At 40.5% G+C, this 16,913-nt stretch overlaps 1 protein-coding gene and 1 long non-coding RNA gene across 7 annotated transcripts in view; one reads left to right on the forward strand and one right to left on the reverse strand.

The window, feature by feature from the left end:
• The window catches only part of LOC308582958 (uncharacterized protein), a 64,163-nt gene that overhangs the window by 20,281 nt on the left and 26,969 nt on the right, over positions 1-16,913 (forward strand). For all 6 annotated transcript variants that reach the window (XM_081186534.1, XM_081186531.1, XM_081186533.1 and 3 more), the window contains 17 exons: positions 207-336; positions 433-636; positions 1,744-1,936; positions 3,737-3,864; positions 4,577-4,777; positions 4,889-5,010; positions 6,046-6,274; positions 6,878-7,080; positions 7,822-7,980; positions 9,163-9,253; positions 10,083-10,223; positions 11,011-11,159; positions 11,881-11,992; positions 12,681-12,730; positions 13,742-13,918; positions 14,721-14,838; positions 16,671-16,836. In XM_081186534.1, the coding sequence (XP_081042660.1) occupies positions 207-336; positions 433-636; positions 1,744-1,936; positions 3,737-3,864; positions 4,577-4,777; positions 4,889-5,010; positions 6,046-6,274; positions 6,878-7,080; positions 7,822-7,980; positions 9,163-9,253; positions 10,083-10,223; positions 11,011-11,159; positions 11,881-11,992; positions 12,681-12,730; positions 13,742-13,918; positions 14,721-14,838; positions 16,671-16,836 (2,573 nt within the window). The remainder of the gene's footprint in view (positions 1-206; positions 337-432; positions 637-1,743; positions 1,937-3,736; positions 3,865-4,576; positions 4,778-4,888; positions 5,011-6,045; positions 6,275-6,877; positions 7,081-7,821; positions 7,981-9,162; positions 9,254-10,082; positions 10,224-11,010; positions 11,160-11,880; positions 11,993-12,680; positions 12,731-13,741; positions 13,919-14,720; positions 14,839-16,670; positions 16,837-16,913) is intronic.
• On the reverse strand, positions 153-3,723 carry LOC308583045. Its single transcript, XR_014006023.1, has 2 exons — positions 3,418-3,723; positions 153-330 (listed from the first exon to the last, which is right to left on the reverse strand). It is a non-coding gene; the product is annotated as an uncharacterized lncRNA (long non-coding RNA).

Raw genomic sequence — 16,913 nt, forward strand, 5'->3', positions numbered from 1 at the left:
ACCTTAAATGTGATTGCACTAACACACTCTCCTGGGCCTTCTAAATGTTGTTCTGTTCTGGAGGTTTCCATGTGAGTGATTACAGTAGGAGCTTTACCTCCTAGAAAGCAAATATAAAGAGATTATGCAATTTAGATGTAACTGAGAATCTCTTTGAGGAACAGTAATTTAATTAAATTTCTCCTTCTTGGAAAAAAAAAATGTAGTTACACAACGACCTTGCAGCTGCTGGGGTTAGATGAGGACATGGAGGCCGACAGCAAGGGGCTTCCCATGAGGAAAGGAGCCTACTTATCTCTCCTCCTTTTGCGTCACTTGCAAATCCGAGAGCTGCAGGTAAAAAGAAAAATCACATTCAAATGTTCATATTATGCAAGACTGTACATAATAAGCCTTATTTTTATTTCATCGTAACCGTCTCATTTGTACTAGAGAATTTGTTTGGGCATCCTCAACTACTTCAGATCTGTTGAAAGAACCCTAACCTTCAGCACCTCGGGTCTTGCCTTGAGTGCCGGCCATCTGGTCTCCACTGCTGAAGATTCCTGTCGGGTAAATGCAGCCAAAGGGGGCAGAGGTGCCTATGGTGGTCTTGGTTCACACCCCTATGTGCATTACACACCAGCTGACTATAAGGTGAGGCATTTGGGTACTTTGTAAAATAGCTTCATAGAAAGACACATGAATAAAATAGGTGCGGCACCGAGGTCAATGGGTGCTCCAGCTGACCTTGAATGCAGAAGGGCCCTGGTTCAATCCCTGCCATTTCCAGCTCCCTGGAGAATTGCTTAGTGTAAGGCAGCTTCATATATATATGGAGTAGGTCCTGCATGTTAGAGGATATAGCATATGGGGGCATTTAGGGGAATCCCCAGTCTCCTTACAACCCCAGCTCTATTTATGACAAGCTGTATTTACCCAAGCTGATGAAGTGCAGGTCATAAAATCAAAGCCATATGCCTTATGCGGAAACGCATTTGAGTGTTCCACATCTGACACAGAGTTATAGATTTCTTATCTCTGTTCAAAGGTCGAAGCAGACAAATTAACATTAGGCATATGCCTTCGTTGTATTGCTTTCAATGCCAGCTAAAGCCTTTTTTGGTTATGTAATTTTCTGGTGCACATTTGCTTTTCAAACTTTCTTTTTCAATTGAAAAATAATTTTATTCTATCTACTGTTTTTGTCTGTTTTTATTGCTATTGTTAAATGGCTATTTTATACCATTTTATGTAAACTACTTATGGAGGGTGTTTTTAAAATTAAGTTGTGTATAAATTTCACTAACTAAATAAATGCAGCAAACACATGCACAAAGTCTCCCTCCTGTACACTGCAGCCTCCCCCATTACTATAATTACTACCCTAATCGTGTATTTTCAGAAGTTCCCCATGGATCTCATTGGAACTTGCTCAACAGCAAGCATGCTTAGTCTTGCAGCCTTAAAGCAGTCTGTTCTATGGATGGGTCAGACTTTTAACATTCAAAATCTGCCTTCAGCTTGAAATTCACAAAAGATACACTGCTTCCACTCCTAAACCTCATTGCCAATCAGAACTGAATCTTCCTCCTCAAGTTTACAGCAGGTCAAACTCTTCCATACCTTTACAAAACTCTTGAAAGTTACACACACACATGTGTATGTACGTATGCCCACATGCCCACATGTATTCACTGTTTTATTTGGTACTTCTAATATCGGCTTCATCATGTATTTATTTTTAATCTGTCCCTGGCACAGGTTCACAGTGTGCAGTTTATGGAGTTTGCAGAGGTAGAAAACCATGATGATTTTTACACCACAGAAGACATGTATGTTCACACCCAGGATCAGCGAGGGGCTTTTGTGATGTACGATGTAGCCCTCCAGGACCTGAAAGAGCTAGAAAAGCAGCTTTTGCTTGTGGCAACCCAGTACATTGAGGCAGGGAAAGGTAAGAATCAGCACAGTTTGGTACACTTCTGCAAATGAGAAGGACAGAGAGGGGGGAAAGGAGCACAAATGGGAATGATCATTCACAAGGATGATCACCAGCCCAAAAGTTGGTATCCCAAAATCTCGGCCAGGGTGCCTGACTTTGTTTATAGCAAGCTGTTTATTGTCAGCTACTGAGCCAGCCTAGCAGAGTGGGACTCTGGACTGTTTTCATATGGTTGTGTGAAATGTTGAGACCTGTGAGGAAATCAAAAAGTTCTGGGAAACCATTTACAATGAACTAAAAAAAATATTTAAATATACATTCACAAAAAAACCTGAGGCCTTCCTTTTGGGGATAATTGGAGAAGAAATTAAAAAGGAAGACCAAACACTTTTCCAATACGCAACAGTGGCTGCTAGAACACTAATAGCACAAAATTGGAAGACATCCAAAATCCCAACTTTAAGTGATTGGCAAACTAAATTATTTGAATATATAGAATTGGCAAAAATGACACAGAAAATAAGAAACCAAAAAGGTACAAAGTTTAATAATGAATGGAATAAATTTATGACATATATTGAAACAGATGTAAAAAAATTAAAAATCACAGTAGGCTCGATATAGCGCCCACGACGTAAAGAGATTTAAGAAAGTGAAACTGCAGATAGGAAACCTTTTGTAACATATTCCAAAACCAAGCTGAAGGGAAGTCAATTTTTGTTGTGTTACTTAGTTATTGTAAGTTTAATTTGTTGGTACTTTATGATATGCAATGTTTTTCTTTTCTTTTTTGTTCTTTTGTTTTGTCTTTTTTGTTGTTTTAATGTTTGGTGTTGTATAATGAAATGAAACTAATAAAAAGAAATTAAAAAAATAAATAAATGTTGAGGTCTATGTCAGTGTTTCCCAAACTTAGGTCTCCAGCTGTTTTTGGACTACAACTCCCACCATCCCAAACTAGCAAGACCAAAGACCAGGGATGATGGAAATTGTAGCCCAAAAACAGCTGGAGACCCAAGTTTGGGAAACACTGGTCTGCACCTTTAGGCACCTCATATCACAGTGTATAGTCTATACTTGCTGGACTGGGGCAAGGGACCTTTTTCAAGTAGAGGACTACATTCCCCTGTGGGCAACCTTCCAAGGGCTGAATGTCAGTGGTGGGTGGGGCCAGAGGATGTCACTCTTTTGTGCAGCAAGCTTTTTTCCAGCCAGTGCCAGATTTACGTAGAAGCTAAACAAGCTATAGCTTAGGGCCCCACTCTCTTGGGGGCCCCAAAAAAATTTAAAGGAAAAAACCCTGGATGTACATTTCCAAAATATGAGATGAAAAAACAAAATAAAACCTACATTACAGCAACAGTGTTTGTGTTGTGTAGGCTCCTATGATGTAATTAGGTCCATAAATTACCATATAGCATATAGTCAACACAAGAAACAGCGACAATTTGTTGTTGACAAAGGACAGCTGGACATATAAAGGGCCCCATTACCTTCAGTAGCTTAGGGCCTCATCAACCCTAAATCTAGCCCTGTTTCCAGCAATGTAAAACCCAGAGGTTTATCACACTCATCTCTCCAGCCTTCATCCAGGCAAGCAGGAGGTATCATTACAGTTCAAATATTCATCTAACCCAGGCAAAAGCACTTAAGAGGCTGTGGAACAAGGTTGGTGGGCTGTGTGTGGCTTGGGAGAGCCCTTGGAGCCAGATAGAGAGCCTTGGAGAGCCGCATTTTGTTAAGTAGGCATTGTTCTTCCTTAGCTTGCTGGTTTCTGTGGAAATGCCTGTTGTGCTGTTTTTCCTTTTCGAGGTCACAAAGCATGCCGTGATTCCAGTAATAGCAACTACTCAGCCTGGGCTCATGCATCAGTGGATCGATCTGCAGTAATCCTTGACCTTTGGACTTGTGAAACAGCTTTCTTAGAAAATAAATGGCAGGTGTATATATATTCCCACATTATTTTTAAAAACCAACCAATCTGAGCTCCTGTTACATTCAATATTTTTTAAAATTAAAATTATTTCTCATCCTTCCAAAGTTGCCTAGAGCTGTCTTTGTGTGTTGGACTATTCAAACCAACTATACTTGCAAACAGCGATCATTAGCATTTTTGGAATACAGTATTTTACATCCCCCTTACCCCAGTCATCTTATATAGCTCTAATAGCTATAATGGATCTGAAAAACTTAAATTAATTGGTTTGGATATTTTCCAGGCCTATCATAATTCAGAGACTAAAAGTGTGCGATGTGACAAAATCCAAGGCAAGTATCAGACTAATGTTTCATTGATTTTCAGTGGGCTTACTCTAAGTATCACTTTAATCTGAATGCTCCATTGTTATTAAATGAATATGAAGCTGATTTTTTTAAATTATACTCAGGTTTTTATCATCTGAAATGCAAAACATTTTATCTTGAAGCATTTTAAGTCTCCTGTTCCACAGCCCATCCAGCCCTTCCTTTGTGGCAATTAAGGTTCCTCTTTCCCGAAGTCCCACTCCCAGAATGGCTAAGCCACATAAAACATAGCTAAAATTAACAAAGGTGAAATAGGGAAAGTTAACTTTTTTTTTAAAAAAAATAGAAATTATCTTTTTTAAATAAAAAAAACCCACCTACATATTTTTGCTTTAAATCTATTTTCAGCTTTTGAATAGTTACTTCGAAGCATATCAACATGCATTAGATTCAGAAGAAAGATTTGCTTTGGCCCAAGTTGTAACAGACATCATGTACAGACGCCCTCGATTTGATTTCCATCTTGGGTATTTTGTGAACATCTATAAAGATGAGTGTGCTTGCCTTGAGCTTCACCTACAGCTGGTGAGAGGTGTACTGAACAAACAGGTTAGTGGACTCTTTGAGTTAGTTATTTATTATTTTTAATCTGTTTTCTTACATTTATATCCCACCTTTTCTGCTACATGAGGCTTGTGTTTTTATTTATTTGGTTTTTAGATAGATAACCAACGTGAATATAACCACAGGATTTGGCGTGATGGTCCCAAAGGTGGCACCTGTGAATTTGGTTTCCCCCCATATATAATTGCAAAACAATTAATTGCTATTAATAACACCCCGTGAGTAATGTCTGTCTCTCTTTATCATATGATGCAAGTACTGTATTATAAGGTCACACTGTTATCCCCTTGAATTAAAGTGATGTTGGTGCAGATAAGCTAATCAAACTGTAGATGAGTAGCTTTGTTTTGTCAGCTTTCCCACGGACCTACTTTGCACATAATGTTAATGAACAAACGTGGCTTTTCCAAATGAAGATTTTATTGACAACATTGCAAAGGGAGGTTTACAAAGGGGTTTCAGCTCCCCAACCACACCCCACATTACTCCTTTAAACTATGGAGGTTTGAAGGAGAAGCAGGAAGGATACTGGGAGTGCACCTTCCTCACCAAACCTCCCATCCCACTCCCCATTGACCTTGCCAAACCTCCCCTTAGACCCCTCCACTGTTGAGGGAAGCTCAAGAACATGAGCAACACAGGGGAGAAATATTTTCTCACATTTGTCCCCTCCCGACTAGCAATGGTAGCAAATAGCAGCAGGACGGAAAGGAGATACTCTCTCCTTCACTGCCGCCTCTTCGGTGGCAGCAGCAGGACAAAGAAACAAAGGAGAAAAGGCCTTCCTACCCTTCATCCTGCTGTTGCTGTCACTGCCACTAACAGGAGGAAGGGGTGACAGGTGAGGTGGGCAGTGGCAGCAGAGTATGCTCCCGTCCTGTCCTGCCTGTTCCTTTGTTGCTAACCCGAGCCAGCCACCACCCATGCTGCTAACTCACTTGGCTGGTCAGCCTGCTCTGCCTGCCTGGGCTGCTCACCTACAGTGCAGTTTGCATGGCTCCCCATGATGACATCCTTACATTGTCATTATATACTAGAATACAGAATGATTTATAAATGAAGAATATGTATTTATGCAATTTACATAAAACACTCAGTATGTAAAGGTTTGCATGGAATGTATCAGATTTCAGGTTAGCTTAAACAAAACTATCATTTGTCCTATTAGGCTCTTTAAAAACAAAAGTAATTTCTTGTAATGTAATGATTCTATCCTTTCATAATGCTTTTTAATTTTGTTTTTGTTTTTAAAGTTCGGCTTTGAAGAACATTTATTTGCTCGAGTTCCATCCTTCCCTTGGCCTAGTATCTTTAGTTCCTAAAGCTCTGGGTCATATCCTCCAGGAGTTCCAGCAAAGCTGTAGGCCAAAGACAGCCAGGGAGGCAATTAATCTGGAAAAACATGTACTTCAACTTGCCCTGGACACATGGCTGACCATGGAACAGCCAGAGTCTTTCTATGGCTCTCAAATTCAGAAAGATGTACGTATGTCTTCTACATCCTAAATCTGTGGTGATTTTGTCTTGTTTTTAAATAATTCAGGCTATGATATACATTCTTACCTGAAAGTAAGTGCCCTTTTGTTTAATGGGACTTACTTTCAAGGAGACAAGCATAGGACTCTGCTGTTAGTGATCTCTGTTGCAGACTCTACACATTCATGTCAGTTAAAATGGACTGATCTGTTGATATGGTCTACAAATCTTCTTTCTCTTGTTGACACAGTCAACTAAAAGTTTCAATACAAACTTTTAAGGTTTTTATGCTTGTGAGCTGGACAAATTCAATGGCACCCTTGTGATCTAAGGTTAAACACTCACGTATTAGCTAGTAGAGAACAGTAACAGTTATCAACCCATCTAGGAGCTCAGAGAACCCTTATTGTTCTTCTTTAGCTTCAATGGAATCATCTAGCTAATCCCTTTCACCAATACACATAGGCATTCTCTATTTCAGTGTCAATTAAGCCATTATATTTAACAGCCTTAACTTGTCATCTGAACCTGGGCTTGTGGTTTGATAAGACAATTAAGCAACAACATTGTTTTTACTGACTGTTGAAAGGAAGTGTATGTCCCCCATAGTTATTCACAGAAGTTCTGGTTGAAGATCCTTGTCTTGTAAGAGAGATTGCTATGTCAGCACTGAAATCAGCAGAAGAGGGAAAGCAGAAACAGGGGAAAGAAAAGCAAGCTTTTATTCTGAACATCTTCCCAAGGCTCCTTGAACTTCTAACCCTCCGCCATCGATTGATAGAGGCAGCCGTAGAAAGTGCACAGCTGCAGAGGTGAAGTAATGGGCACATGGGATGGCAATGCAGGGAGCTATCTTGAAATCCCAATGAAGAAGGATTGAAAGTAATCATTAAGGACTTTTGTGCAGCAAGGTTTCCCCCCCTGCTCTTGGGGTATGTAGGTTAAAATGCATATCCAGTGTGCCATAATATTGGGACTCTTGTTGACGTTTAGGTCTCTCCTCTCGTCAGTCCCTCCAAACCACTATTTCAGGTATGCCGCCTTTATTCCACCAGGATGGGGAACCCCTTTCAGCCCAAGGGCTGCATTCTCTTCTGGGCAACTGTTTGGGACCCACATGCCATTGGTGGGCAGAGCCAGAGCAATGAATGTGAATTTTACCTTTGTAGAATAGGCTAGTTTCCACACCCACCCATCCACTCTTCCATCCAGGCAAGGAAGAAGCACGATCAGAGTTCAAGGACACATTCCAGCCAAGCAAAAACAGTCACGGAGTGTGTAAAGCATAGCAAGTGTGGGTCCTGAGGGTCAGACAGAGATGTCCCCCAGCCCTGAGATTCCCCATCCCTGTTTTATACCCACGGTCAGATTGCCCACTGTCTCCCACACCTATTGAGACACAGAATGATTCTTAAACTCCATAATCAATAGCGCACAGTTGCTGGCAAACAAAATTTCTGTTTCTAGCAAAGCAAGAGTTGCCATCAAGGGTGACCCTGACAGTGGCTAAAGAAACATTGCAAAGTTAGATGTATGTGTTCTTTCCCTTTTAGACTCTACAAAGAATTTGCAGGAGAAATGGGCTTTGATGAGTTCCATTTATACTTAAGGCCTGTGTACTTTGAATTTGCAACTCACAAAGAGAAAGCAGACCAGCCCTCACCAATATTTGTTACTTCTCTTCTAGAGCATCACGACAGTAGTGTGGATAGGTAAACCAGAGCTTTATGGGTATTTTGGCACATTTTCCTCTTCTTTCGATCAGCCCCAAACGCAACATATCTAGGTCCAAATGATGTGGAAATAGAACAGCTATTCTTTCTTAAAACTTTCCAAATTGATCTTCTTTCTAAGCATTGTCATAAAGTGTGGCTGGAGCTTCTGTTGTTTTAATTCACCCTTTTCAATATTAGTATTTTAAAAATAAAAAGCTAGTATAATTTCACAAAAGAAAAGTGCACATAAGGAGTGAAACCAAATCCCCTTCCCCGCCGCCATCAAATTCAATGTAGCTCATCTATTTCAGGGTTTCTGAGGCACCAGTGTTTATTAACACAAACTGCTGAAGGTTTATTCCATGAAAGAGACCATAGCTGCCATTCTTCTCCGGTAGTATTTCTTAGAGGCTGGGATGTGGATACTCCATAAACATACAGTTGTATTGGGGGCCAAGTATTCTCATTTATACTTAAGGTCTGATTAACGTTGCCCAGTTAATCATCCAGCCCTCAGTTGTATCATAACACACTCTCTTAATCTACTCTGCATATTTGTACTGTATTCTCAATAGGCCCAGCCCTCCTAGATTTACAAAATTGCAATGACTCTATGTCCCCTGGCTTCTATACGGGGGTGGGGGTGGGGGTGGTAGAAGAGTACTGTAATTAAACAAGTGGCTTTTGCAGTTATTTGTAACCAGTCTCCCATATGAAATTAAAACCAATCACAAACTAGCAGAATGTATGAATGTCTGTTTGTTTAATTTATATCCCGGCCTTACTTCCAAAGAAGCCCACTTTGCAGTGGTATCATTAGAGACATGGGCTTAGATCCTAACTAAGCTTCTGCTGGCAGGAACATCCCATGAGTGGAGTTCTGTTTACAGGACACTCCAACTTTCACTGACCCTTTCCCCTTTGCTCTTTGAAAATCTACTCTGTAGGTGCTGGAAGACTCTCTGAAGAAGCATGGCAAGCAGAACCAGGAGCCCTTCGGTTCACAGAAGGGTAGTTAGGATCCAAGTCATGTTCTGTAGATAAGATTAAAAATATTTGTAATAAAAAATGCGAATAAGAAGCAAGCACAGCACTTTCCCTTTTCATTTATTTACATTTCTACGTTCATGAATGCTTGCATATTAGTTTGTGTAATTTAGAAATATTTACCTCTTGCAGATATATTCCATCCAGCTTAATGTTAAACATCCATGATATTGACAATCAAATTGGAAAATTTAGCTTTCGTACAAGAGACAGCATTCTTCAGGTGACTGAATTATTTCCCCCCAGTAATTCTCAATACTGTACAACCACATTGAATACATTTTATTCCTTTCCATCCTATATATATTGTCTTGCACCAGAAGTTATTTGAGAACCAGCAGTGTTCTGGGTTGTCATTTTTAATATAACTGTACCCTGACTATCTCAGTCACTGTAAATCAGGTAAGGGGGATCTACACTGTGCGTAAATTACATTGTAGATGCACCATTTCTAAGTTATAGCCATTCAACAAATTTTAAAAAAATTAAAGGAACACAATGAAAGATATTTCAATGTTCCTTTCTGTTTTCCTGGACTTTCCTTCTCATGATTCACCTGGGAATGCACCTGATCTGCAATAGTATGGGGGAGGAAATAAGTATAAAATATGTATTGAAACAGACATTTAAAAGGTGAAGCTACCTCTTCTTCAACATTTCCTCCAAATATTCTGATGAACTTTATTTCATATTCAACTCCATGTGGCATCCAATTTTACTATTTAGGGCTGTGAACGCACTATACATTTACAGTCCATTTTCATTCCCGTTAAAGAATCCTGGCAACTGTGGTTTACCCTTCACAGAGCTATACAGCTCTCAGTATCCTTCGCTACCTTCAGCTCCCAGTATAAAAGTATACTGTATATGCAACCTTACATTGCACTTAATTATGGTTCTAGATCTATGCAGAATAAAATCCTGTATCTGAATGCAAGTGAAAAGATTTCAGTGCATCTTAAGGATAAGTACATCTATATCAAGAGAAAACTGTGCAACTTCATGTTACGGTTATTATATGAGTCCTAATAGTTTTTATCTTAATTCTTCAGCTGTTACTGAAGTCTCATGGACTAGAAAATCTTCAGATTGCTCTTGCCTGCCAAGTCACTCATAAAAACACACTGCTTGTTGCTGTTCAACAGGCTGCATTTTGCCCCATGATGCAGCCCTCGCGGACGCTGGATATGAAGGTTTGCATTTTCTCCCTCTCTCCAACTATACATGGAATGCAGTTGTGTAACCTTTTCTTACTTTTTGAAATGAAAATCACCCACCAGAGGCTACAGTTGGAAGGTGAGTGGGGAAGGTATATGTAACCCTTTCCCTATAGGCTACTACACTCCTCAGAATCGCCCTGTCAGGTTGTCAAGATCCAAGTTTGGGGCAAGTACTCTTGGGGGAGAATCCAAGCAGAGATTTAAATCACACAATATGCAGCAAAGCATGGAAGTATAGGCCATTAGACCTTTAAAACATGTCTTTCCAAGTGAGTTCCAAATAGTACCCTATTCACCCAGCATAGGAAAAGACCACACATTTAGTAAGTTAACAATTGTTTACTTACGAGCTCTCTAAAGGTCAGGTTCATGTGCTTTTCCATACATCAGTCAGAAATGTTGCACAGGCAGTAAAACTTAGTTTAGTTCCAAATGGTGAAAGGTCCTAAATTATTGGTATAAGAACTTAAGAGTGGCTTGTGAGAGCCATGTGGTCTGAGCTGGAGCAACTAGCTCAAACCTCTTTACACGTTGAGTTTCTCAGGTAGACAGAGGGAGGAACAAAGACTTGGTTACCTAGTTCCTCCCAAGGTGAGCTAATCATGGCAGGATAGCTTACTCTATGGTCTTAACCCCTTAATGCATTAATTAGACCAGCAATTTGGTTATATGAGGCGGTTTATCCTACAACAAGAACCATTAGGTAATGGGCAGTGGTGTAGATCTGTGTAAAAGGAAATGTGTGTCTTTAATGTTTCAGGAAGGAGGTCTAAGTCTGAGGAGTCAGAGCAGTTCAGCAAGTAGAAGTTCTATGGTTGGAACTGAAACAGAAGACCAGTTTCTGGCCACAGCACCATTGGTTTTACATTCCATTCGACATTTTGCAGCAGGACGCAGCATTTTAAAAAGGTAGGTTGATAGTATAATGGGCTGCAGGGTGTTTTCCATGTATGTATGCACGCATGTTTCAATGCACACAGGTCTTTCTTTCATTCTCACCCTAAGGCTACAGGTCTAAGCATTCTTACTAGGATGCAAGAACCACTGATATCTTCATGTTCCTGCCTCTTCCAGCACTTTCAAAGACCGCCATTCCCATAGCTTATGGCATGCACGTATATCCATTGACATGATCCCACAGTGTTGCAGTTTGGCTCAATCCATACAAGCATTCATTTACAATCTCATGGATATTTTTACCAGCTTTTTTTGCTCTCCCCTTTCTGGCTGGGCAAGGAATGGATGAGAAATTATTTTATGCCCTGCCATTCCTCAAAGGACCTCTATAATACTGTACTGGGGACACCCTACATAATAGGTCCTGCTCATACTGTTGGAATATGTATACACCTTCAGCTACAGAAGTGGTGTTGGATCACATTAAGGGAAATAAGTGTTGTATTGTTAGAAAGGAGCCACAGCTGACCGATAGTATTTGCAAAGTCACTATATTTACAATAAGCATGGATTCCTCAGTTAAAATCAGTCTGTTTAATCATGGCATAAATACCAAATGTTTATAAAGTGTAGATACGAGGTAAATATTAGTTGTTCAACTATGTAGTTTGCCTATTAACAGGAAAATGTCAGTATTTCTACCTTCAGGATAACATTATTGCTCATTCTCCAGGCCTCGAGAAGCTTTTGTCTCAATTCAGTTGGAGAAACAGGGTCCACGGGACATGATGCTGAACACGTTCATTCAAAAGAAACAAATCCTGGGGACTAGAATGCAAAATCCTGTAAGTGTGCCAGGAAATCATCTCGGAATTTACTTACATTTTGTTGTATGTGTTTTCAGACTAACGCTTAGGGAACTTTTTGGCTTCAGAATCAGTGCACTCCCGAATGTTTGGGAGTTGTTTAAAAACACACACACAATATTAGAAGCTCAACTGGAGTGTATTGTGGAAACTCAGCCTAATATAAACCAGCATGCTTTGGCACAAAAAAGGTGGAAGCAGCTAGCAAGGGATGCGAAAAAAGAATTTGAGGACCACATTGCTAAATACATCAAGGCCAACAATAAGTTATTTAAATACATTACAGGAAGGTGGCTGGATGACAAGGAAGTCAAAGATGTGCTAAAGGAGGATTAGGAGATTGTGGAAAAGCTGACTGAATTATTTGCAACTTTCTTTGCAACAGAAAATATAGGGAACATTCTAGTGCTTGAACTAATGTTTGAAAAGGGGAGTCTGAGAAACTGAGGCAGATAGTAGCGATGAGAGATGAATTTTTAGGCCTGAAAAAGGGCAATCACACACATCAATAGGAAGGAGCAACTTCCCTATGAAGAGAGGTTGCTGTATTTGACTTTTTGAATACACAACTTTCCATTGATGTGTGTCTTTGTAAGATAATATATATGCATAATTATGTAAAACTGGAAATCTTATGTAAAAAAGCAAATGGTATAATTTGTTACAGGAGGAAGTTGAAAAAGTCAAAAGAGAAGTTATTGTTGAATACTGCCATAAGTAAGTACACAAAATTTATACAGCATATTTCCACTAAAGGCTGGTGGAGCTTGTTTGTATGAATGTATGTAAAAAGTTTATTTTCCTATTCTCACTGCAGGCCGATGTTATATTATATTGGTACAATGTGGACATTTCAATAATGGGAAGACAAAGCCAAACAGTCTGTCCTTAGATCAGCTAGAAAATAGAAGACAGTAATGTCCAAGCCTATAAGTAAAAAACAAAAAGCCTGCCAAAATGTAACAAAGCAAAACACAAACAACATAAATAATACTAAAATAATTTCAACAGGGCAAGTTGGAAAGTAAAAGCAATCTAGTTATGCTTCAGGCAGTTTCTGCAAATAAACTGCCTATATAAGAACAATTGTAATAATCTGGGTCACAGCAGTTGTTAGACAGTCCATTATGTTCTGGGAAGGGGGAAGAGAGGGAGGGAGGGAAGAAGAGGGAAGGTGAGTTGCGGTTATCAAGATAGGCAACCCTGAATAAAGAGTAGTAGGCCCTGATTCCTCAGGAGCAAAGGTGTTTTCACCTGGGACATCAATTTTGGATCTTGTAATATCGCTAGAAACAAATTGTGACCCCTAATGCTACATGAATTTTATGTGACTCACCTGAGGGAACACAAGAAGCCTGTAGTTGGATTGGATACTGATTGCAACAGCCTAAACAGTAAATGCAACCTATTTCCAATTGTGTAAATGTAAGAATCACACAACTGATTTGTATGGAACAATGGAAAATATTTAAAGGTGTCTACATTCAAATGAGTGCTACCATTTATTCTTCACTAACGTTGAAAATACAATGTATTTTATACAACACATTTTGTCCATTCATGAGCAAGAGAGCACTAAGAAATTACGAGGTTTCTAATGTGCAAATATTTATAATTTAGATATTTCCTTTACATATCAGTGAAAGAAAACAATAAAGCAGGGAAACTGGTTCTTCAGATATGAGCACTATAGTGTTTTGCTAATGCTAAACTTTGGTACCATTTTAGGATGAACCATCGTATATCACAATACTCTCTGCGAAGTCAGATTATTGCTTATTACAACAGTTTAAAATCTATGCTAGATGATTTCCCCAGTGTGAGAGACAAATACTTCATGATTGGGTTACCGCAAGAGAAGAAAGAAAAACAAGAATTAAAAGAAAAGCCTGAAGATGATCCCAGGTATATAAATATTCTAAGCTGCTTGTTTATAGAGTTCTAAATCATGTTGTTTTGCTAATTGGGGACAGTGGGATTACTGCTGCTAGCCAATAGTTTCTTTCTTTCTGGCTATTAGATAGCTATAATCCCACCAGAGAAAAAGGCAGAGTATAAAGAAATTAACAACAACCCTGTGAGGTAGGTTAGGCGGAGAGACAGTGACAGGCCCAAGTTTACCGGTAAGCTTCATGGCAGAATGGGAATTTTAACCTGGCCTCCCCAATTCTAGTTCAGCATTCTAATCACTACATCTGTTTGGAAATGTCAAAGGATATGATGGTAAACTTATAAACAGAGGGAGAATCATGTGAATAAAGCCTATAAGTGTTATCTTCAAAGTGGGATTAGAAGCCCACCTCCCTTCCCCTGTTAGACGGAGAGGTAGCTTAGGAGGCTGCTATGTGGTTTGCTTGTTTTATCATATTTTCCTTTGGAAAACTCGGAGCAGCTTGTGGGGGCCTTCCGCTGTTTCTCATCTAGTCACTTTATCAATTCCACACCACCTCAGTTTCCACACTGCTATTTTTGCCACTGTTGTGTTATCGGCTGCTTGGGAGAAATTTGTGTGAAAAGGCACCACTTAATATAGTAATTATAAAATTATGATTATATAGGTTATATTTCTTGTTTTTATATATGCATGTACCACATGCAGCAAACGAGAAACAACTGTATAGTTATTGCGCAAAAATACCTGTTGAGTGCCACAGAACATTGCAATGTGATTATGCAAGTAATTCACTTTTCTCCTGTAACAACTCAGGTCATTCCAGACACGACCTCGTGGTTTGCTGTCCACAGATGGACGGTCCTTCTTGAATCTGTGGTTCATCCCTCACCCTTCTGAAATCCTATCTGTGTTTAAAATGCTACCAGAGAAGGTTCGTACGCTATAGTCCTGAAGAAAACTCTTGTCAGTCAGACTTTATAGATCAGGGTGGTCCAACATGCGGCCCTTGATTCCTTTTTTGGTGGCCCCCTAGCAACATTTGGCGCCCCTCCCAATCCTTGCACTGCCTTCCCAAGCTGGGTAAGCAAGGTACTGTGATTTGGGAAGGAGGTGTGAGGGCTCTGACAGGGTCCTTTCCAAAGCCTAGTTAGCACTTTTTGAGCATGGGGAGGAAGGTGGGAGGGTTCTAGGACCCTGCCAGAGACTCGTGCTTCTTTCCCAATGCCCTGTGCTGCACTTAGCCAACTTTGAGAAGGCAGCAAATTTTGGCCTTGCTCCTCGCCTATTCGCACAACAAGGCAGTGTGCAGCTCGCGGCTTCTGTGTTGAAGTACTCCTGTGGCCCACTTGGTATGAAAGGTTGGACTACCCTGGTTTAGATTAACCTGGTACTGGTCTCTTTTGTCATGTTGCCATATTGTGCTGCTGTTGAAATATTATTAGAAGCTACCATGGATTCTGCTGAATAGGCTGGACTAGGGAATATGGGAAGATTTCTGAAAACTGGGAGGAGGACATTTCCATGAATGGGGCGTTCCATTCGCAGAAGTACCTCCCTCCCTTTTCTCCAGTCCCTTGCACCACAACCTTTACTCCCAAAGCAGCCGACAATTAAAATACACACAAAGATAAGAGGCTGCATGAGTCGCAGAGTCACAGGGTTGCAGTGGCAGAGGAGACTTGCCCAGAATCTAGCAGAAGCACCCTGTATGAACAGAGTTGCATGCAATTTGGGCCAATCGCCCCACCCTTGCAGTGTCCTGTGTAGCCTTTGGATTCAACCCAATGTAATTAGGAGTGTGTGGTTAGGCAAAGATTGCTCTCTTCTGCCCATGGCAATTAGTAAAACACTTGGTAAAACAATTCAAGTTCTCTCCAGTGGGAGAGAGGATTCCAGGTGGGAATGGGTGACCACCGGCTGTCTAGCAGCCATGGTGGAGACAGCCTTCTGAACTCCATCAGCTGCCTGAGGCATGGTAACAGTTGTATGAGGGAGGAACTTAAGACCTTAAAACTGAAAACCCCACTCAGTTCTTGAATATTAGATGTTCTATTGCTATATGATGAGATACAAGGGAGGGAGGCAGCTACAAAATTAACCCCTGAGCAAAGACTGATCTGGTCCTCTCCAACGGTAATCCCAAAATCTACCACCTCAAGTGGACTGCCTCTTTTGTCTAATGGCAGAACTAACCTTGAAGAAAGCCTATGGGATATTAGTAATATTTTCTGGGATGGATTTTGAACAGTTAGTAAAGGTAGCAGTCCAGTCTAGAGACTACCTTGAGGTGTTTTCAGATGAGGCCTCAATATTGCCAATGGGTTGTTGGCAACCATTTCTTTTAACTTATTGGATTTCCCCCAGAAATAGGGGGGGAAATGATTAAATGGGGGTGGAGGCAAGCTGGTGTTTTGATGTTGATGATGTTGTGTGATGCTGCAGTGCATGAGAAGCACTGATCCAGGCCTATGCAGAGCTTGCCTAAGGCCCAGGGCAAGAGTCTTGAGTTATAAACTCAAACAAAAAAGCACCTGGTCCCTGGTGGGGCCCCCCAGCCAGCTTAGCCCTCTGAGGCCCAGGGCAAGTGTACCTGGCTGCCCCCCTCCCCTGTGTGGGCCTGCACTGAGCCCACAATTAACACCCATTAGATTGCAAATAGCAGCTGCTGCTTTCAGTTTGTGATTGCTAAATGGCTAATTGATTATGACTTGTGTTTAATTTTTGAAAGATTTTTCTCCCTGTATTTCCTTCCCTTTTCCATAGACTGGCTTCAGAGCCCTGAGGCAGACACTGCAAATTGTTGCAGCTTTTCACGACATTATTTCCTACATTTTCAGCTTTGCACAGCTAGGAAATGCAACAGGCTGCCTTGATTATGTGTGTCCTCCTGACCATCTCACTGCAGAATGGGGAGGGACTGAATGGATCGGTTAGTAACAGATGTTCTTCTTTGAAACAGATAGTGAATGTAAGGGCTAGTTTGAAATGCGCTGTTCAAAGGAATAC

This window comes from Podarcis bocagei, assembly GCF_964188305.1.
Source record: "Podarcis bocagei genome assembly, chromosome: 3".
Lineage (NCBI taxonomy): Eukaryota > Metazoa > Chordata > Lepidosauria > Squamata > Lacertidae > Podarcis > Podarcis bocagei.